The following is a 23,684-nucleotide window of genomic DNA, read 5'->3' as shown; positions in this document are numbered from 1 at the left end:
GTAACCTGACTTAACACTATACTCGCCTGTACTTGTATAGTTCCAAACTGGAGTATCCTGACTCATTGTTGAACTTAATCATATGTTCAGAATATATCTTGCATCTTTCTGCCCCATTATGCTATTAACCAACTGCACATTCCATTCTCTTGCTCCTTGAAGCATCAAGTCTTGAACTTTAATATGCCGGAAGGAACTTTGACCATCTCCTTGAGCTGGAGTGGCTGGCTGAGAGTGGAGCCATCTATCTTCCCACACTCTTATTTTCTTTCCATCTCCCACTATCCATTTGATTCCTTCCTGGAGGATTACTCTTGATTGCAGTATGCTCCGCCATGCATAACTTGACGTGTTATAGATAGGAGCCTGCAAAAATTCAGTGTGCCTAAAATATTTAGCTTTCAACACTCTCGTCAATAAAGAGGATGGATTCCTTAGGATTCTCCAGCCTTGCTTGGCTAGCGGAGCTAAATTAAATATTTCCAAATCTCTGATCCCTAAGCCCCCCTCCTGTTTTGATGCAGTAATCTTCTTCCAACTAACCCAAGGTATTTTTTGCCTATCTTTCTGTCCCGACCACCAAAAGTTCCTCATACAAGCCGTAATTTCTTTTATTAACCCTTTTGGAAGAAGAAAACAGGTCATTGTGTAAGTTGGTAAAGCCGTTATTACTGCCTTCAGTAAGACTTCCCTCCCTGCCGGAGTGAGGAACCTATTATACCAACTATCAAGCTTATTTCTAATTCTTTGCTTAATGTACTCCAAGGCATCTTTTCTCTTACGACCTATTTTCTCAGGGAGGCCTAAGTATTTCCCAAAACCTCCTATCCTTGTTATACCTGTCATCTTAATGAGATTATCTTGAATATTTTGAGAAATACCTTTGGCAAAAGTTATAGCAGATTTGTTAAAATTGACAGCTTGTCCTGAGGCTCTCTGATACTCTCTAAGCGTGTTCATTAGGGTCTGGCATTCTTCCTCTGTTGCTCTACAAAATACTAAAGAGTCATCAGCAAAGAATAAGTGGGAGATTGATGGACCTCCTCTTGATGCTTTATATCCATGTAAAAGGTGCAATCTAATATTGTTCTTGATTAACGCAGATAATCCCCCAGTACATATAATGTAAAGATAAGGTGAAATAGGGTCACCTTGTCTTATTCCTCTAGTTGGCGTGATGGGCTTTGAGGGCTCTCCGTTCACAAGAACTGAAAATGTAACAGTTGACACGCATGTGTGGATCCATTTGCACCAAGTTTCGCAGAAGCCCATCTGCTTCATTACTGCAATAATAAATCCCCATTCAACTTTATCAAATGCTTTTGAGATGTCAAGCTTAAGGGCCATATATTTTGTTTTCAGATTTTTTGTATGCAGGGAATGCATCAGCTCATGTGCTATGAGCACGTTATCAGTGATCAATCTACCAGGGATAAAAGCCGATTGATTCTCCGTAATAACACTGTTTAACCAAGGTTTTAACCTCTCTGCCAAGATCTTTGATACGATTTTATATGCCACATTAGAAAGACTTATTGGCCTGTAGTCTTTCACAGTATTAGGAGAATCAATCTTTGGTATAAGGCATATATGAGTGTGGTTTATCCTCGGATCTAATTGACCTTGAGAAAAGAAATACTTAACATGAGAGATCACACCTTGTTTAATGGTTTCCCAATGATGTCTGAAGAATCCTGCATTCATTCCATCCGGCCCTGGTGATTTGTCGGGATTGATAGCGTGAGCAGCATCCTCTATCTCCTTGTCTGTAACTTCTTGGGTTAACTTGTCGTTGATCTCAGCTGTAATGGTGGTTGGAATTCCATTTAGCAGGTGTTGACTGATACTGATTCCTTCACTTCTATATAGGTCCTGAAAATATTTCTGAATTTGAGAATGAACATCCTTAATCTCTGTGTATATTTTACCTTCTTCATCAGAGATGTGAATGATCCTGTTGTAACTTCTTCTTTGCTTGGTTTTTGAGTGAAAGAACCTGGTATTGCGGTCACCTGCTTGAAGCCACTGGATTCTGCTCTTCGTTCTCCAGTATTCCTCTTCTAAACGGTACTGCAAGCTTAGCTCAGCCTTCAACATGTTAATGTAAGCATAATCAATATTTAAAGACTGATAAGCTTGTTCAATCTCATTCTTTAGCTGATTAATTTTCTTTTATGTGTTTCTTGGATTTTGGCTTCTCCATCTAGATAGAGCTTTTCTACAATTAACTAACACTTTGTAAAAAAGCTGAGGAGGCAAACTAACACATTCACTTTGCCACACTTCCTGAATTATCTTCTTAACCCCAGGTTCAAATCTCCACCTATTATCATATCTGAATTGTTTTTTCCTATTGCTTTTTATACTCTCAGTGTCAACAAGCAAAGGCTTGTGATCTGAACCTATCCAAGGAAGCAACTTAACATGGGCAGTAGGATATAAGTCTAACCATTCACAATTCGCCATAGCCCTATCTATCCTCGTCCTAATGTTGTATTTTGATCTATTCCTATGGAAGAAATCGGGTGTCCTACTCTATTTTATCTAAAGCTCACCGACATAATTGATTTTAGGTATAGTCCGATGAAACATTAATTTATAGTCGTCAAGTGAATATGTTAAATGGATAGGATATTCCATCAAATCATCAATTGCCTCGTACCACTTGGTAGGACAGCACACATTACATTTTGTCCGAAAAGATATATTCAACCATTATCCCACGTGGTAGGACATCATACATTAAACTTTAGAAACACGTTCAATATTTGAGAATGGATTTTTATTACTAAAACTCCCCAAATAAAACCGATAGCAAAACAACTGCTCAACTAAAAATTCGACAATTTTTATAATTTCCGTGACGAAGGAGAACAGACGCTAACAATTTGTAAGTTAAAGGTTTATAATATTAAAAACTAAATTAAATAATTTTTTTGTGATTCAAAAATAATTGAAAGATTTTATTACTGAAAATAATTAAATATTTTAAAACATTTATTATCACTTATGCATTTTTTTAAATTCTTATAATCAATTTATAAGTTTTAAACTACTTATACATAACTTTATCAGACTAATTTATAAAACTAAATTAATTTGATAAAAAAATATAAAATTAATTTATAAATATACATTAATTATCTTTAACACTACTTCAAACGTAATATAATTTAGAAATATTAAATTATTTAATATTTGACAATAGTAATATAAGAAAACTTGTGTATTATATCACTATTGCTAAATATCAAATCATTTAAGATTTTTAAGTTACATTAAGTTTTAAATAGTGTTTATGGCAATTAATTTATGAAATAAATCTTTCTATTAGAGTAGGACACCTGATTTCTTCTTGCATGTGCATTTATTCAGACCCGAAAACCCGACCCGAACTGACCTGAAAACCCGAATTGTAACTGACCTGAAAATTTGGTTCGGATCAGGTAAGGGTAATGCCATTTTACCTTATTAGGTCTTGTTGAGGAGGACCCACGGGTCTTAGACCCGAAATACCCGAAACTTATATATAATGGGTGTTTCACTATATTTTTGGTATTAAATATATTTTTTTAAGTTTTGAGTTTGGTTTGGGTTTACGGGTATAGTTTTGGGTTTCAAGTAAAATTTTAGATTTTTAAAAATATAATTCGGATAATCGGATACAATTTTGGGTATTTTCGTGCTTTTGGTCAGATTTTAGGGTGAAATTTTGGATATTTTGGATATTTTAAATATTTTCAGGTTTTTTTAATGTTTTTGGGTATTTTTCGGGCCGGATCCGACAACCCGAACTGAACCAGACCCGGATCCAAACAGAACCCGAGTTGACAAATTCTAATTATCCTATTGAATCCAACTATCTAAAATTTGAACCGACTTAGACCCGACGGGACTCAAACCGAACCCGAACTGGCAAATTCTACTTACCCTATTGGATCTAAATATCTAACCAATACGTTGTACTTCTACTATGTTGATCAATAAAACAATATCATGCTTAATAAAATAAATATCTTACAAAAATAATTCATTTTCCATATGACGTACAATGTAATCAATGTTCAAGATTTCGTTGATGATAGTTTGGCGTTTTATATGGAATTAATGAATAGTCCCTACCATTTTTTTTGAAAAGTTATTTGAAAAATCATTTAGGTTAGGTATGATTTGACTACTAAGGTGTTGACTGGTTTATTATTTATTATTTAACCGCTACGGTATTCGGTAGTTAACCAGTTATAAGTATCCCGCAAATGCACCAATTTCTAACTGCAGAACCAGTCGTACAAATCTCTTAAAACTGCTAGAAACCGCAACTACCCGTATCCGTAAACTCCCGCAACCGCAATCGCTGCCGCTGCGTTTGAACCAGTCAGATCCTAAATAGTGATTAGGCAGACGCTTAGGCACCACTTAAACTAATTTTTAGAATACTGAACATATATATTATACATGGTGCTGAACCAAAATATGATATACAAACTAAAATTATGGGATTATTATTTAAAATTCAATTATGAAAAATCAAAAACTCTTTAACTAATTTAGTTTCTATATAATTTAATTTAACTGATATAACTAAAAAATATTATCTTAAAATAATCCTAAAATCTTGAATATTTTAATAATATACCACAATTTTGATTTTAGTAACTAAAATGTTAACTATGTATTTTTCTTCATGTCATACTATTAATTAAAGATTAGTAAACAATGATGTAACATATTATATGAATATCAAAAATAAATGAAATAGTTATATATAAAGAATAGTCTACAACACTAATATGCATAAAACTATTTAGTAACATTAGTTACATTATATATAAGAAGAAATGGTAAACTACACAAAATGTGTTCAAAATATAAGATAAATGAAAATAAAACCCGGGCTGACACATGGGTTGGAGTCTAGCTGTAAAATTAAATTTAAGTAATTATACATAAAATAATAATTATACATTTATTTTTAAATATACTTCTAATTATTTAAATTGTAAAACTAAATATTTAAACTAACAATAACTAACTTTAATTTATCAATCAAAAATTTAAATTTAAAATAATAAAAATCAGATCAGTATATATTTTTATTTAATTTATTTAATATTTATTATTTGATTATATGATGGATCTGATTATAGTAGATACTTTTTGATTTGTGGTTATTTTATAATAATAACATTAAAACAAATTTAACTAAAACAACTGAATTATATAAAATAAAACTAAAGTCAATGTAAACACATTAAATAAATAAATAAAATAATTATAAGTATATTATGTACATAAAATATTAAAATAATTAATTATGTACAAAAATATAATTTTTGGTAAATGATTTTGTTTTTAAAATAAAAAATAATTCCGCTATTACAAATTACATGATAAATTTTAATTATTCATTAAATGTATAATTTGTAAGAGATAGAGTTTAAATACAAGTGAAACTTCAACAAAGCTAATAAGTAACTAAACCAACATTTGAACAAAGGTAATACAGTAAGTAACTAGACAAACATACAGTTAAAATTCTATAAATTAATAATGTTGAGACTATAGTATTTTATCAATTTATAAAGTTATTAATTTGTAATAAATTTCTTTTTAAAAAATTACCATATAGAAATTACTTAAATTTTAGAAAATCAGCTTTTCTATTGTTTTATTTTATTATATGGTGTATGAAATATGTTTCATAGAATTTAAATATTCTATTATATATAGTTTTACTAAATATTAATATATTGAAGTGTTAAGAAAAAACTGATGAATTATGTTGTGAATATAAAATAAATAATATGATATTTTTGTTTGTACATATATAAACTATATATATTATTAATAATTTATGATTTTAGTGAAACCATATATTTATATAGGATTTTCTAAAAAGATAGTATCTTATTATCTCATCGATTTGTGTCATATTTTAATTGTGTTCAACTCAAAACCAATTAAATTTATTAATTTATTGTCTTTCTTAATTTACTGAGTATTAATTTATACAGTTTCCATTGCATTATACAGAATTTATCATGGTCAAGCTCTTAACGAAATTGAGATATTTATTTTGATATATAAAATCACACAAAACATACGAATTATAAAAAGTACTTTACAATTATTGGGGTACATAGTGTTTTGGTTTTTTACCAAAACTCTGAGACAACTTGGTTGGAAATTTAACCTTATTTGACTTAACGTAAACATCAAGATCTTGATGATTTGCCAGGAAGTAGTCTTGGAAATTTTAGATCTGCATTTTCGGATATAAATGAGGAGCCAGCCTGGGTTTAACAGATGCGACTAGAGGCTTGGCCATAAACAAGTTGCTCTCAGCTGAGACGAGCTCTATTTGGCTTGTACCTGGAGGAAGAGTCCATTCGAACCCCTGGAGAAGCCTGGCTAATAACATAATGGTCATAGATGCCCCAATCTTAGTTCCTGGGCAGGCACGCCGGCCAGTGCTAAATATCACGAACCTCATATCCGGTTCCATCAGAGTCACTCCCACTGAGTCTCGTTCATAAAGATGTCTTTCTGGCTTGAATGCCTCAGGCTGGTCCCATATCTTAGGGTTCCGACCAAGTCCTAGACGGCTCACAAAAATTTGGCTGCCTGTCATTGCAATTAAACACATATCAAACGTCCAGGTCATATTATTTTATATTGTATCCTGGTAGAACACTTAATGTCATACGCAGGGGAGAAGCTACTTCATTATCTATGCAATTGCACCCACTATATATTGTTTTAATTGTTTTATAAAACGACAATTTGTAAGTTACTGAAACTCAGGCAAAATTCATCTATATACCTATTGTTTTTTTTAGTTTACCCTCTAGGTTCATGACGTTATTATTGTGTCCTGTTTTATATTTTTATTAAAACTAGGGGCGGAACCCCCCGCGCTTGCGCGGGGTCGTATATGTTGTTGGCTTGTTGCTTTATGGAGTAATTAATCTTGTAGGTGAAGTTCTTCTTAAACGTGTGTTGCTGCGTTGTGGATATTTGCATACGAAGAGAATTGTGGGTAAGGGAATAAGTAGGGAGGTGTAGGTGTGTTCTTGATTTACTTGAAGAAACCTTGTAAATGATGATCATTTGACCTGTGTGTGTCTTTTGATGTTTTTTTTGGTATTATTTGCCTCACCATCGTTGAACATATTAAGTGTATTTGCGTCACTATTTTTGGTTGGTTCTATTTTAGTGTCATTCAACTTTTAGTTGATGACCTTTTTATCGGGTTTAAGATTTGATACTATCACTGTATTTTTTGATTGGTGCATTAAGTGAAGTCTATGTTGATGCATCAAGGGACTAACTAAAGGTAGCCACATGTTAATTATACCAGACGAATATTAGTGATCATGTTAAGCCGTCAAACTTCCTTTAATTTAAATTAAAATAACACTGTTCTCAGATGGAGCTTGTTGCAGGAAATTTTAAAAAGAAAATAGGAAAAACACAAACGACGGAAAAGAGCAATTGCGTAGAGCTTGTAATGTAGGAAAAGAAATCTTAGTGGGAAAGACGAATTGTAGTACTTCCAACAATCACTCCAGGGGCGTTTGCGGCTCTTCTCCTCATCTCCAAAGTTGGGTGGTCTTGGTTGATCAACGTCCATCCCTTTTGTAGCCCATCCATCGGGTTGGTGTCAGAAGCAGGTGGTTGTGCAATCTGCCATGCCGCTTGTGGAGTTGTGTTGCTGCTTTCAACCTATAACTAATCAGTAGATGTGTTATTTCAATCACTGCTGTTGAAGATGTTTTCTTTACTAAGCTTAGTTTATCTCTGAATGAGTTTCACAGACACGTAGTGCACAAAAAGGAGTTTCACAGACACGTCCTCAGAAGTTGCAGACATCGTACGTGAAGGTGCCATGGTTGGGAGTGAAATTGTATGGTTTCACTTGAATCATGAAAGAAGCATTGCTTGCCAGCGAGTTCTTCTAGGCATCTAGGTAGCTCCAACACTCAACCGCTATTAGCCTGTCAAACGGTCATATTCAGACACTGTCATTAACAAACAGAGTTTGACACAGAATCTGTAATCCGAGGAACTGCTTGAACCACCACAGTTGATCCCATGTTGAATACACCTACCTACATCGACCATTTACCAAAGACATTAATCAAAGAATATCATTACATTCCCTAGACTCCAATTTGTATCTGTTATATTTTGAAACCACATACCTCCTTTCCTTTCTCAAGCTTTACGCCATGACCTTGTGGATCGTACACCTGCTCCTAGGTTCGATGAATAGCTGTGACAGCAAATGTCAGTAATTTATTTGGCTTAGAGAGCTAGGATATGTAACTTTCACCAAACTTACCGCAATGGATCCAATGTTGGTCGCACCATCAGCAGCAAGTGCCATAAAACCTTGTTTCCATATCCCTTCAAGTACGACCTGTTCTCAATTAGATTAGCAGCTGACGATCAATATCTGGAGATAAAAGAAAAGCCTACACATATTTGGTACGTTACAAATAAATAATTACCCTTTCATTTTCAACATAGAGATTTTTTTATAGTTCTTGTAGCACACTCATTCACAGGAAACAACCGCCCTGAGAAACAAAAGTGTTTTTAGAAAGATACTAATAGTTACAAAGGTCATGAGAGATTAGTGAGTAACCAAACCTGCAAAGTGTCTACAAACCAATGCATTCCAGTCAGCTGGAGAGTGTATATGATGATAGTCCCCTGGTCTTAGGTATATCACACAATAATAGAGCCCCTTCATCGGACTGCAACAAAACTCGATCATATAAGTTGAAATTTTCTTGACACTAAAGTCACGGCTTAGACGTGCTAGTATTTCACTGATCTAGCTGAGATGCTCTCCCGTAGTTTTGGATAAGCCAAAGAGATTCTCAACCAAGACTTGTCGATTTTATCTGCAACAGCTTCTTCCTCAGATTCATCCTTACCTTTAGGTACCATGGGAAGGAGAGTTTGTTCCGAGAAGACCTGATGCTGAGTAGGAATGTCCTTTGACTTGCTCGTTCATCCCTCTACTTTCTTTTAACTCCCCAAACCTCAGAACGGTGCCATCCACAGGACTAACCTGATTTTATTCTTGAAATCTTAAAAGCAAAACTAAGAAAGAAAGTCTGCAGAAAAGAAAGTAACAACGTTCAATAGTGTAAGATGAGGTAAGTTTCATCCAATTTAAAGGACAAACTTCAATTGTGAAGAATGGAGTTATCATATATGAAAAGTTGCAGATGTTTACACATGAGAAATCAAACCATATATGATTATACCTGCTTGAATTCTTTGGTGCTCTTTCTTCTTCTCTTTTGAGATGGACAGCACGTTTTTGATGTTCTTTTCCCGAGGGTAGACACATAGAACTCCATTCCCCTTTAGACCCATGATTTCTTTCATCTCTGTAGTTTCTTTCTCATTCATCTCCTAACAAAACATTACACAATGCATGCAATTTTCTATAAACCAGCCAAAACATTAGTGAAAGATTTTTTTTTTTATTAAAATGCTATACCTCCAAGAATTCAGTGGCGTCCTTTTTATTTCCCTTGAATGAAACTCTCAGCTTTTTCTTTAGAAGATTCAAAAGTTTTTGAAAGAAAATAGAAACATTAAAACAAATTTTTAGAAACAGAAAGGAAAATGTTGACTCAATAAACAAATACATGTACTTCTTAAGGCTCTCCATATTTTCTTCAACCACAGTAACACTATTTTTTTCCTGACTTACAATGTATCCACAATCTACTCTAGAAAGCTTTAATAGATGCCAAACTTAAATGAAAATGATGAAAAACAAAATATAAGGTAAGTTTCATACCGTAAGCCAACATATATGCAATCCAATACGTTGAATCAATCCAGATGGAGACTGTCGAGGGAGATGTATGAACCCTAGACATAAATCATGATAAAGATCAGCAATAAAGGAAGACGGGAATTGAGAAAGACGAATCTGCTGACGGCATGTTTTTGCGGTGGATTGTGGTGAGGGTTTAGTTGTGTTTGGCCCTAAATTTATAGGAGAGCTTTCATAGATACATGAAACGGCTGGATTCAGATTGAAATGAAAGGGTAGATGTAATAGAGAGATGTTTAGAAGGGATTTAATTTGGAACTGAAGGCAAAATTGTGTGTTGAATGTGGTTTTTCCTTAAAGAGTGAAGGAAATGTAACATTGATCTATTCGTGAGTGATATTTTTTTTATACGTTTGATGAAAGAAAGTGCAGGAAGATGAAGGGTTTGACGATGGATCTCAAAATAGGACCTTCGGTTTAGATCCAGGAAATAAATGACGTGGCAGAAAGTCAATCTCTGAATGGCCTGAATTTTCAATCCTACGTGGATGTGCTTAGAGAGCTTAATATCCTGCTTTTAGTATTGTTAGATAACCAGAAATAATATATTCTAGGTTTGCCCTTAGTCATATGATGTATGTAAATTTGCTAGGAGTTTATGATTGTATCCTTCTGTTTTATATTTTTATTAAAATATTTTCCCTGTAATTATTATATGTTTTTAGCTTTGCTATGTAAATATATCTTTGGACCTCTTTTTTTCTTGTTTTCTTGTGGGCCTTGGCGCATCACCTATTGTACCTATTGTCAGAGTGTTAGACCATCATTATCGCTAGGTTTTTAGGTGGGTTCTTAATTTAATTAGAATTAAAAATAAAAATTACCATAGAGCTCCCGTTGCAGAATCTGCTCGACGATTGCCATAGAGCTCCCGAGCTGCTTAATCTCGCCGATACTGCTCCCAGTGGAGATAGAACCGAAACAGGTGGTTCCGGAAAGGATTACAGAAACCCCGTTGGCTCATCGGAGTCTCCTTCTTCCGATTCAGGAGATCCTAAAGCCGATGAGGATTTTAGCAGTCGTCGCTCTGCTTTATTTTCTTCTGGTTTCTGCAAGTCCGATCGAGACATACGTTTACTAATTACCGAGTTTGCTTGTTTCCTGGTTACAGGGGACATGTTTCAAACAGAGCTTGAACTCGCCTAACATGAAGCTGTGGATCACTGGATCACTTCTAAACCAAGGTTTTTGAATTCGTCAAATCATTCACTTGATTTTGTAAGAGTGTAATGCGCGATGTTTCAATCTGATTTTGTATGTTTTATAACTACCAGGGGTCTAAAGTTAATTTTATGGATGTTGTTTATGCTTTGAAGAGGCAAGGTCGCACTCTCTATGGCGTCAGACGAGGCTGCTTCTTGAGCTTGACGCTGCTCCTAGCTTGAAGAGGCAAGGTCGCACTGTAATCACATTGCTTGTATTGAAAACTTGCAGATCATAGTCTATTCTTCTGCAAAAGCCTTTAGAGGAAGCAAAAATGACAGAAGCATTGCAGAATGACGATGCCTGTGTTGGGTCATTTCAGAGCTTCATGAGTGATTGATAGCTCGTGGTGGTTTAGTATTGTTGATGTCACTGGGATCACTCATGGGAAAGGTTTTCAGGTGAAAACTGATTTTAAAACTACGATCTTTTCTTTGTCTTAGATAGAACGTAAGTGTTAGAATAGTCAAGTAACAATGTGCTTTAGTGTCGAGAGTTAATGGATGTGTTGTTGATGTAATTTTCTTGGATGACAAGGTTTCAATGCATAGAATGAAAAAATTAAGAACCCAGAAAATAGAAGACTACCATTGGGGAGACCCAAAATTAAGACATGATTTAACTAAGGTTCTTAATTAGTTTTAATTACTAAAATAATGAATAAGAAACCCAAATGGGTTATGGGTTAATCATGCTCTTAGGATATCTCTATCAGGGGTTTTTAGTGAGTCTTTCATTATTATAAATATTGAAACAAAGGAAATAGCATGAAAGAGGGAAATTAAGGCTCTTCCACGTCCAGATAAATATATTCTCTAAGAAAATCTCCAACTCATTGCTATTTTAATTTTTATAATAACATTTAGATGTAAAATTGATCCAACTCATCTATATTTTTTATTCTAAAAATTCTATTTTTTCTATTAGTGAGGAATAAATAACAATTTCCTATCTTTTATTCTATAACTAGAAATTGTTAATTTAGAAGTATACGTTAGGGTAGACTTTATCGTTTTTGTATTTTATAGGTAAAAATAACATAACATATAGGAGATGGTCTAACAATTTTAAGAAACCCAATTAACAAATGGCAAGTGATGATTGGTTTAGTGGTTTTAAAATACCATAAATAATTGTATAATTGAAATATTAATTTATCTAATTTAAAAAAAAAAAAAAACTCAAGGAGTTTCTGAGCGATGTCACTTTCTATCCATGCATGCATGTCATCGACGTGAGAAATGTTATTTTCTTTGCTGTTGTTGTTATTGTTACCTTTGGGGATGAAATAACCAGCGAGAGTAGTATTTTCGATGGCTCCATGAGGAGGCATGAACGCATTAACTGGGTGAAGTCGGAAAGATTCTCGGCTACAAGCTTTGATGTAGTTGAGTTGTGGTATGTCTGATTCTTGCACAAGTCTGTCTTTACCAACTATTATGTCCAACTCCGTTATAGCTTTCTCAAGAATCTCTGGATGATTCAACATCTCGGCTATCGTCCACTCCACGTTATTCATCGTATTGTCGATTGCTGCAACATTGATGTTCTACATATAGCATAATACATGCATAAGAGATTAGTTAATTAATTAACTAAGCCAATTTTTTATTTCAAAAAATGCGAAGTGTGTGAACATCACTTACCTTGCATTGAGCCCTAATCTCATCAAGTGTGAATAAATACATTCCTTGGTTATTCTTAAGCGTGATAAGAGTATCGAGCCAATCATCTTCTGTCTCTTTTCCACCTTTATCCCTCCACAAATGCATTCTCTCGTGGATGATGGGATCATTGCACCTGTTGATAATATCGATCGCTCCTCTTAGCTTCGCCTCTTCTCCATCGATGTTCCATCCTCTAAGGCAAGATATATAATTCGATATGTTAAAGCTGAAAAAACAATCAATAGCTTGGTATATTGCGTCCATATGCTCTCTTTCTTTCCTCCCGAGACCGCCGTCCTCCGCCGGTTCTTCAAAATGCCTCTGGCCAAACATCATCCTCATCATCACCGCGTGGGAATAAGTTAAGGCGACGTCCCTCACGTTGACCGAGTTAATCGTTGACTGTAATCCGCATAGATTAAAGATATACGTCACGATATTATCGGCTTCTAGAGTTCTATCACCGAGCGTTTTGTTCAACGTTGACGGAGACATTAGTTTGGTGACCATCACTTTCTTCATCAGCTTCCGACTCTCTCCATATGGAGAGAAAATAATGTCCTTGTAGCCATGGCTTATGAGATTGCTTGAGTAGGAGTCAGCTCTGTCTGCGAGAGCCTCGTCTTTTTCCCTAAGCACTTCTCGGGCAATCTCGCTTGATGTTACGGTGATGACGTGGACGCCGGCGAAGCGGAAGCAAGCTATCTCCGTTTGCATGTCTTTCATGACGCGGTGGATCCACAGGTGAGTTGGCCGGTTCTTGACCATTTGCGACAAGTTGCCAATGATCGGCCACCCCGTTGGGCCTGGAGGAAGCTGATCACCTTTTGGTTTTCTCAAGTAACGTATGGCGAGAGACAAGACCAACGTAACCGAAAATAGAGCAAATATGAAACAATATGGACTGATAACATTCATGTTCATCTGGTTTAAAAAAAACTGGGAATGCCAAAGTGTACAGTTGCTCTGTATTAAATGTGTGCTACTAATATGAACGATCGATGATGAATATATACAATGTTCAAAAAATCGTGAGACTGTAACTATGCGCTTTATAAAGGACTAGCGAATAGACGGATTATATAGGGTCTAGGCGAAGTTTAGGCTTTAACGAATTATTGATTTGTTATATATATATATATATATATATATATATTACATTTATATAAAAATATTTTAGTTTTTAAGTTTGATTGTATTATTATTTTTATGAATTATCAAAATTAGATATACAAAAAAAGAAACTAAACAAATTAGTTAACCAAATTAAAAAAATTTAACCATTTTATTACCATTTGAACCGATTTGAATCGTATAAATCAAATTTTTAAAAATCATTTTGGTTAGGACCGAGTTACCGCCTAGGTGCCGTCTAGACCGATTTTTAGAACCATATATATATAATATATGTTTTTTAGCACAAAATGCATTTTTCAGGACCAACTGAATGAATCGACAATGTATATAAAGGAAAACGACAACAATAATTTTTTTTTTAAAACAAATTAGAAACATAATCCGCCCAAAATTACCAAGGTCTTAATTAGGGTAAATTTTTTTGGTTTTTTTACTAAATAAGTTTAAAATTCTGACCTTTTGCTATTCTATGTTATATTATTATTATCATCATCAGAATATTTATTTAATCGTACTATAAATTAAATGATAATCAGTCGACATGATTCAACTACTTGTAATCTTTTTTTAACTAGTAATTCATACAACATAAAGTTAAGAGTATGGTTAAATATCTCTATGAACAATAACTTTACGGCGCACGTTTTTCACAACATGGGTCTACAATGAATGGTTGGGGGTCTTAAAAAAAACACATCCATGATAGACAAATCTCCACTTTGATCAAAAAAAATTTGATCAAAAAAAAAAAAAAAAAAAGATAGACAAATCTCCACATCCCTTCAAACCCAGAAGGGCCGATTTTACTTGTAGATTTTCTGAACATCTAATAAATTTTGCATCCATCATTTAGTTAAAATTGTTAAATAGATTTTTGTTTTTGAATTCAGTGCAATTAAACTCCAATTTAGTGCAAGCTACTTTAAATTCTTGACCATTGGATAAAAATGTTAAATAGGTTTTTGTTTTTGAATTTATAGTGTTTTTTCTAAGCAAAACCTTAAAATTGTGCTCATGTTTTATTTAAAATTATTGTATACTTATTATTGTAAACGTTGATATAAGAACTGAAGTAGATAAAGATATAAAAACTGAAGTAGATATAGAGTATGATTGGATAGCACAAGTGATGAAAATATTTTAGCCATATCTCAGTTGTTTTCATTTCAGCTAGCAAATTCACCAGTTAAGTAAAAACAAATTAAAAAGTTTTTTTTTACTCTATTTTTGTTTAATTTATTGTACATTTTCTTCATCCAGATTTATAAAAAAAAAGAGTGGCACAGAGTTTAACTTTTCATTTATTTTAACTATGAGTTTTCAAAAAAAAACTATGAGTTTTCCTGTGCCGTATGCATAAATAATATTTTTTTAAATAATAATTTTTTTTATTTTAAAAGAAAATTTAATTTATATACAAACATTATTATTTTTATAGTTTAACTGCAACAGTTTAAAAAAAATTATAAACGTAATTTTGCAATCTTATTCCTTTTGGTTTGGTTTAACAATTTCAATTTTATTAAAAATAAAGTTAAATTTTTTTTATAAAATAATATTAAATTATATTTAAATATTATTTATTTTTAAATATATCTATTGTCATCTAGTTTTAAAATATATGTATATATATTATGGATTTGTTTGTTTTAGGTATAACAAACTGAGAAAATCAATTTGTCAATTAACGTGATGAACAAATATTTTTTTAATCATTTAACTATCAAAAGAATTTTGGCTCAAGAATATTTGATTAGTGTTGATTTAGTTTTGAATTTGATTATATACACTTGCCATTAATTTTGGTAAAAAGTATATATTTGTACAAATATGATATATAAGTTGAAGTAAAATTTATATTTGTAGTTATATTTAGCTTATTTTTATTAATGTGATATATATATACATATATAATAATTTATTAGTGATATATGAGTTATTATTATATTTAATAGTCTTGCCAAAAATAATGATTTATATAGAAATTTTACATTAATAATGATATAGATGTTAATAGTCATTACCATATTTAAAAAGCTTTATCAAAAAGTATAAAATTTTATAAGAAAAATTGTATATGTCACGTTTAGTTTAGTGTTATGTCATATTTTTCCAAATAATGTTTAGGAGATTTAATTTTTACTTGCGGAAGATCCGTCAAAAGTTCTTTGAGGGTATCATGTTTTTGATGGAAACTAAGAATAAGAGAGATTCTCTACAAAATCTCCAAGTTGAATTTGGTTATGATTTTCTTATTACTGTTGAGCCTATTGGCCTTAGTGGCAGTTTAGCCATTTTTGGTTTATCTGAGTTTAATGTTCAAATTTTATCTTCCAATAATAGAGTCATTGATGTATCAGCAACAAGTGATGGCAATAAAGTTTTTTTATCTCTTTCGTTTACGGAGATCCTGTCATTAATCAAAGACATCATGCTTGGGAGCAATTAGCTAGAATCAGTACTTCACGCTCAAATGTGTGGTTCATGGTTGATGACTTGAAATCAATGGCAACCATGAGAAATCAGGAGGTCGTCTCCGAAGTGAGAATTCTTTTTTAGACTATCGACTCATGCAGCAAAACTGTGGGATGATTGAGCTTCCTTACTCGGGAGACTTTATGTCTTGGGTAGGAAGAAGGCATAACTATCTTATTAAATGTAGACTTGACCGAGCGATGGGGAATCCAGAATGGTTCAGCTTATATTCAAACTCATCGAGTCAATATCTCCGCTTCATGGGTTCGGATCACCGACCTATTATCACTCATCTGTCCAACCGCAAGAGAAACGAAAAAGTTTCGCTTTGATAGGCGTTGGATATCCAAATCTGGTTTTGAAAACATAGTACAAGAAGGTTGGATAGATATTGAGAGCAATGACAATATATCTCTCCATGATCGTATTAAGTGATGTCGATCAACCAATGCTCGATGGCGCAGAGAGGAGAACTATAATACACAAAAAATCTTGGAAGAACTTAAAGATAAGTTAGACAGAAGTCAAGTGGACCAGTCCCTCTCAGCGGCTGAAGTCTCCTCAATAAAGGCGGCCGTAATACGAAATTCTACCATGCTACAACCAAACAACGACGTGCAAGGAACCATATCAGTGGCTTGAATGATAGCAGAGGAGTTTGGTGCGAGAAAGAGAGAAAAGTAAAAACAATCGCCGTGGAGTATTTTACTGATCTTTTCTCATCCTCTACGACTGCTGATGTTGAAGTGTCTCTAAACTACCTGGAAAGTACTATCTCTCTAAAAAATGAATGAGAGCCTATGCGGAGATATAACTCCAGCCGAAATTAAAAAAAAAACAGTTTTTTCTATCCATCCAGAGAAAGCTCCAGGACCGGACGGAATAACAGCCCTCTTTTATCAGAAATATTGGAGAACCATCGGCCCTCAGGTGATCAAAATGGTACAAGATTTCTTAAATTTTGACTCTTTTGATCCTCGGCTCAACGAGACAAATATTTGCCTAATCCCAAAAAACGAGCGGCCAAGAGATATGACTAATTTCCGGCCAATTAGCCTCTGTAATGTGTGCTATAAGATTATATCTAAAATACTATGTCAGAGGCTACGAAGATATCTGCCGAACATTATCTCTGAAACTCAATATGCCTTTGTGGCAGGACGTGCCATCACGGATAACATCCTTCTAGCTCAAAAAGCCTTTCACGCCCTGAGAACTAATAATAAATGTAAGAATGAGTCCATGGCCATTAAAACAGACATGAGCAAAGCTTACGATAGAGTGGAATGAGACTTCTTAGAAGCTATGATCAGGAAAATGAGATTCAGAGAAAAATGGATCCTTTGGATAATGAGATGTGTCAGATCAGTCTCCTATAGTGTACTGATAAATGGAAATCCCACAGGCCACATAATTCCCTCTAGAGGATTACGGCAGGGTGATCCACTCTCACCATATCTTTTCATTCTCTGCACAGAAGTTCTTATAGCGAATATAAGAACAACGGAAAATTTAGGACAGATTACTGGCCTCAAGGTGGCTCAAGTAAGTCCTCTGATATCTCATCTCTTCTTTGCAGATGACGGCCTCTTCTTCTGTAAAGCAGTCCCAGAGCAATGCAACAGCCTACTAAACGCTCTAAACGCTTATGGGATTGACTCTGGACAAAGAATTAATTTTGAGAAATCAGCTATCACTTTCGGTAAAAAAGTGCCTCAAGAAAATATAGAAAATTTGCAGAATATTTTAGGCATCACAACTGAAAGTGGCAATGGAAAATATTTAGGCATCCCGGAGCAATTCCAAGGCTCTAAGACCCAGGCCTTTGCCTATGTCCAAAACAATCTTCACCAGAAAGTTAATGGATGGACGGTAAAATACCTCTCCAGAGCCGGCAAAGAAGTTATGATCAAATCTGTAGCAGCAGCCATTCCGACATTCCCAATGTCGTGCTATCTCCTCCCTAAAGGATTATGTAAAAAGATATCTAGTGCGACATTTAATTTTTGGTGGGGCTCTGGCCCTAACTCAAAAAGTATGCATTGGATAGCATGGGACAAACTTTGCATCTCTAAGAAGGAAGGAGGGATTGGGTTCCGATCACTCGAAAAATTTAATATAGCTTTATTAGCTAAACAACTTTGGCGATTGGAACAAAACCCAAATTCTTTGCTTACAAGAGTTCTTAAAGGAAGGTACTTTCGAAATTCACATCCGTTCAAAGCACCAAAAGCCTCAAGACCATCCTATGGTTGGAGAAGCATTATGGCTGCAAAAGATCTTATCACTAAAGGTCTTAGACGTACAATAGGAACAGGGGAAGATACACTTGTTTGGCAAGACCCATGGATACCTGATGAGACCGCCAGGCCTCCTAAGATAAAGCAGGACTATGATCTGAACCTTAGAGTGTCTGACCTAATCGATCATGTGAAAAAAGAGCGGGACACCACTAAACACAGGAATTTGCTCCACCCCAACGACATACCGTTGGTTCGAAGTTTAAATCTCAGTCGGAATCCCATTCGGGATGGATATTGCTGGAACCTAACCGTTTCTGGGAAATATTCGGTCAAGTCAGGCTACATGCTTGCAATCAAAACCAGATGAGGATACTGAATTTAGGAGTCAACTACCTTCCCTCAACCCACTCAAGGAAAAAGTTTGGAAAGTCAAAACCGGAAAAAAAATCTGATTTTTTGTGGCAGATTTTATCAGGGGCAATTTCAGTCAATGAAAGACTTTTCAAAAGACATATTGGGAACGATCCTAGCTGCCCCAGATGTGGCTATGCTGAGGAAACGATTATTCACACGATTTTTACATGCCCTCCCACTATGCAATGCTGGGCCCTCTCAACGATTCCATCGGCTCCGGGAGTTTTTCCATCAGAAAATGTTTATACCAATATGGATTACCTCCTCTAAGGATCCAATACGGGTGGAATTATGGAGGATTTAACCATGGTTTTTCCTTGGATTATTTGGTATATATGGAAACCCAGAACGAAAAGTTGTTTAATGGACGTGATTTCTCACCTATGGACACGATTGACCTGGCGATACGAGAATGTAATGCATGGTTTTTGGCCAATGAAGAGATCGACCCAGGTGAAAGCACCATGGAATGCAATACAAGAACCCCTACTGAGGTACCTACATTCATATGTAGGGTGGACGGATCATGGAAAAATGATGAAACCACGAGTGGAGTAGGATGGATCCTACAGCTATAAGACGGATCAATAGATATCCTCGTCTCCAAGGCTGCCATAAACAAGTCTCGCCACATCACACTGAACTAAAAAGTTTGGTATGGGCTCTGAAATGTTTATCTCGCTACCAGCGTTACTGCAATTATTTTGTTATTCATTCCCAAGAGTTAGTCAAAATGATCGCCACACCTGAAGACTGGCCAGCCTTTGCAGCTGAACTTAATGAGTTTAAAACTCTATGGGCGTCCTACCAAGACGGACAAGTGGTCTATAAGGACAAATCCAGTAATACTAAAGCAGACTTCCTGGCAAGACAAGCTCGAACAAGGAAGCATGTTTTCTCATATGTTAACGCGTGTGTGCCACACTGGATTGACATCCGCAACTCGACTTTCGCTGATTCGTCCTAAGATTTATCTTTGTATCTCATTGTGATAAAAAAAATTCACTTGCAATTTTTTCACTTAATACTATATTTTATTTCTGCTCATTTACTCTAGCTTTACCAATCACTAGGTAATAACATGTGCCTTGCGTGGAATGTGATTATTAGTTTCGTTATTTTTAATAAAAGCACATTAAATCTGTTTAATCTGGATATCGGTTCGGTTTTAAGTTATTTTTTTGTTTTTAATCTCTTAAAATATAACTATTATTTTAAATTAATATTTATTTTGATTTATTCGGTTATAATGTTTGATTTTTTAGTTTTTTTAGTAAAAACCAAAAATTACTATTATTTGTTTATTTTCATGTTATGAATTTTAGATATTCCTCATGTCGAATCAATGGTTTCATATCATAGTTTGTAAACGAATAATAGTTCAAGAAAAAGAAAAGAAAATTATTAAGATAAATCATTTCACTACAATTTGGTCAGTAGTGAAAGATTAAGAAAAAAATATTTCAACTTCTAAAAAAAAAATAGATACTTCAGTTGTGATAAATACTTAGTCACAAGGTGCTCACATCAAGGTGCACATGTATGTGTATGTAAAAGTATATAAAAATAGTTGACAAATATATAAAGATATTGTTAATTAATGTTAAATGACATTTTTGTTCAAAATATTACATGAAAGAGAAAATTAAAATTAATTAAAAATTAAAAAGACCTTAACATAAGTGAATCTTTTTCATATAAAGAAAAATAAACTGTATCCGTAAATAGAGGTGGACACATATCGAATATCCGGGTATTTGGAGGCATTTACGTCGATTCAGTCTTTAGCCACCTGGATAGTCGGTGACTCTGATATCCGAAATGATTTAGAATTTTAAAGAATATCCTATTTGATCCGTAGATAAAATAAAAATTTAAAAATAATTGAAAATTTTAATAATAAAATTTTACTACAAAAATAAAATATTATTTAACTTTTTAAATTTTAATACCTAATCTAATAAATTTAATTTATAAAAATATTGTAAAAAATATATAAACTATAATATATATAAAACATATATGTATATATATATATATATATAATTCTGTACATATATGTATATATTTGCATATAACAAATCGAATTAGATATTTGTTCCTAAAAATATAGGTATTTGTGATTTGTTTTTTTTAATTGTATTTTAGTATTTGATTTGCTTCGTAGACTTACAGATATCCATATTTTTTTTTCAAATCAAAGAGGATAACAAATCAAATTCAAATTTATAAATATTTTGCCCAACTTTATCCGTAAACAATAAAAATTATATATATATATATATTTTAGCTTTTGATTCGTTATTTGTTTTGATTCGAACCGAAAAATCTAAACTTTTATTAGAACTATGCATGAGAATTTTATACTAAAAATACAAAATATATAGTGTGAACACATTTATGAATATAGTATGAACGCATTAGCATATTTATTATCAAATCATTGTGAAGTTATCATGTATCTATTACAGTATGAATGCATTTATTACGACGTTTCTTCTTTAAGGTATAAGGGATGCCCATAATAAAACTGAACATATAGATTTTGTTTTGTCAACAACTGAACATAAATGAGTATTTCAATATCCAAAATATCTATCATAATAAAACAAATGTAGGACCTTATTTTAGACGCTAGGGCTGTCGCATCCAGGACATTGCCTAGATATTTATTTACTTTGACAATAAAATATTATGAAACTATAGATTGGTAAATAGAGCATGATTAATCCGGTGTTCTTATAATGGGGTTCTTAGCAGAAATTAAGAAACTGTTTTTTAACTTTTAACTAAAAAAACTAAGAACCGGTTCTTAAATAAGGACTATAAGAACCGGTTCTTAGTTTTTTTAGTTAAAAGTTAAGAAACAGTTTCTTAACTTCCGATAAAAACTCTACTCTAAAAACCCAGGATTAATTATGGTCTATATATTTACTCTATCTATTGGTTCCTCACGAGATGAATGCAAGGAATAATGCGTGTGGAAATCGATTCATATAGATGCACGGCCTTGGTCGAACCACACACGAACATTTGTAGCTTGTAAGCCAGTTCTGGATAATAACAACAATAATGTGAAACGAAATAATTTTGTTTGTATTTTTGGTGAATTTTGTTTGTATTTTTGGTGAATTTTGATACTTGTCAGGAAATCTTGGTACCTGGGTAGGTGAAAAACCTGACGTCATAGGAATTAATAACACGTTCCTTTTTTGTGAAGTAAAATAATACTCCTTCTGTTTCACAATACAAGATGTTTTGCTTTGATGCACAAAAATTAAAAAATTTAACTTTTTCTAAAAAATGACTTTAAAAATATAATTTAGAAATCATTCAGCCAATTATAAAAATGATATAATTGGTTACACAGTTTTCAATAAAGTTAAAAGTAATATAAAATATTGTAACATCGTCTATTTTGAAACAACAAACATCTTCTAAAACATCATCTATTGTGAAACAAATGGAGTATTTTTGAGTTCGTCGAGATTTTTAATAGACCATCTCTAACTTCACTTTATAATAAAGTTTAGAATAAAAATATTATAATTATATTCTATTTTTAATTATATAATAGAATAAAAATAAATTTATTTTATAAATATTATAATCTATTTATTTTTTATTCATTATTTTATTTATTTATACTTTAAAATATAATAACATTAAACAAGAATATAGTTCTATTATAGAATTAAAAAAAATAGATAGAGCCACTAAAAATAATCTTATGAACAGAAGTTTATGTCTGGAAGTGTCAATGCTGGTAATTTGGTAAATAATGGCTAGAACGAGATGATCTTTTACAGCTTAAGAACATTTTCACTGAGAGAGCTTGACAAGAAATTCTCAAAACACTGTAATAAAAGAGAGCTTAACAAGAAATTCTCAAAACACTGTAATAAAATATTAAAATTTATTAGGTTAAGTTTTTCATAATTATGAAATGCAGACTAAAGCATTTTAAAATAACTATTTTTATGTGAATTTTCATTATCATGAGATATATATACAATTAAATATTAACGTTTATTTATACTTTTTGAACTGAATGTTCATGTATACTTTTTTTTTCTTTTTTTCTTTTTTTCAGAACCACTGTAAGTCTATTCAAGAAAAGAAACACCACTTCAAGAGAAAAACTTAACTACGTTTCTTATTAAAAAAAAACTTGACTTTTCATAAACAATATTGTGGAAAATTTTCAAGTTTACCCCATGTTTTGTAATACAGTTCTTGTTTACTTTCATTACCAACACATTTTCACAAATATCTTCTTCACTAAAGAAGCAAAAAATCATTTCAACTTTGCTTTATAGATCTATAAATATGAATAATAATTTAAATAAAAGATAATAAAGTAAAAAAATATTGTTTTTATAGTTTTTGAATTATAAATTTCAAATTCAAACTTTTTATTAAAAATTCAATTTATCTTTTAATTTTTTTTCGATTTTTTATATTTTTCAAATTTTGTTTTTGAAATTTGTCGATTTTTTCTATTTTTAAAAAAATATTTTTGAAACTATTTTAAATATTCATTTATATATTTGTTAAAATTTTAAACCATATCCCTCAAATCTAAATTTTAAGTGTATATTATTTAACCATTCGATTATAAATATCTATTTTTTACCTCTTTAAATTAAAAATACATGTCATTAATGTAAACGTGGAAAA

General features: G+C 32.7%; 1 protein-coding gene and 3 long non-coding RNA genes across 6 annotated transcripts; 2 read left to right on the top strand and 2 right to left on the bottom strand.

Annotated features, from left to right (window-relative positions):
• Window positions 1–241: 241 nt before the first annotated feature.
• On the top strand, window positions 242–6,838 carry LOC111205539. Its single transcript, XR_002658183.2, has 4 exons — window positions 242–1,475; window positions 1,557–2,103; window positions 2,208–2,309; window positions 6,239–6,838. It is a non-coding gene; the product is annotated as an uncharacterized LOC111205539 (long non-coding RNA).
• Window positions 6,839–7,379: 541 nt separating this feature from the next.
• On the bottom strand, window positions 7,380–10,266 carry LOC125585689. Of its 3 annotated transcripts, XR_007322681.1 has the most exons (9): window positions 9,827–10,265; window positions 9,521–9,577; window positions 9,282–9,432; window positions 8,946–9,128; window positions 8,656–8,762; window positions 8,514–8,582; window positions 8,345–8,422; window positions 8,205–8,275; window positions 7,380–8,111 (listed from the first exon to the last, which is right to left on the bottom strand). It is a non-coding gene; the product is annotated as an uncharacterized LOC125585689 (long non-coding RNA). The 3 variants fall into 3 exon arrangements; XR_007322682.1 differs by having other exon boundaries at window positions 8,656–9,082; window positions 9,827–10,266; XR_007322680.1 differs by having other exon boundaries at window positions 8,656–9,128.
• Window positions 10,267–10,401: 135 nt separating this feature from the next.
• Window positions 10,402–11,640, top strand: LOC111205538. Its single transcript, XR_002658182.2, has 2 exons — window positions 10,402–11,049; window positions 11,140–11,640. It is a non-coding gene; the product is annotated as an uncharacterized LOC111205538 (long non-coding RNA).
• A 383-nt stretch (window positions 11,641–12,023) lies between these two features.
• On the bottom strand, window positions 12,024–13,653 carry LOC106391752 (dihomomethionine N-hydroxylase-like). The gene is made up of 3 exons (XM_048756095.1): window positions 12,715–13,653; window positions 12,344–12,617; window positions 12,024–12,034 (listed from the first exon to the last, which is right to left on the bottom strand). The coding sequence occupies exons 1-3, from the start codon at window positions 13,651–13,653 to the stop codon at window positions 12,024–12,026; spliced, it is 1,224 nt and encodes a 407-aa protein (XP_048612052.1).
• Between the last annotated feature and the right edge of the window lie 10,031 nt (window positions 13,654–23,684).

This window comes from Brassica napus, chromosome C4 (assembly GCF_020379485.1).
Source record: "Brassica napus cultivar Da-Ae chromosome C4, Da-Ae, whole genome shotgun sequence".
Classification (NCBI taxonomy): Eukaryota; Viridiplantae; Streptophyta; class Magnoliopsida; order Brassicales; family Brassicaceae; genus Brassica; species Brassica napus.
This window is presented reverse-complemented; position numbering and strand designations above follow the sequence as displayed.

What these genes read in the sequence shown, in the direction of transcription:
- LOC106391752 (XM_048756095.1), bottom strand. Translation starts at nt 13,653, where the DNA reads ATGAATGTTATCAGTCCATATTGTTTCATATTTGCTCTATTTTCGGTT. An exon ending in AGATTAGGGCTCAATGCAAG is followed by an intron (nt 12,618 to 12,714) that starts GTAAGTGATGTT and finishes TGCTATATGTAG; the next exon opens with AACATCAATGTTGCAGCAAT.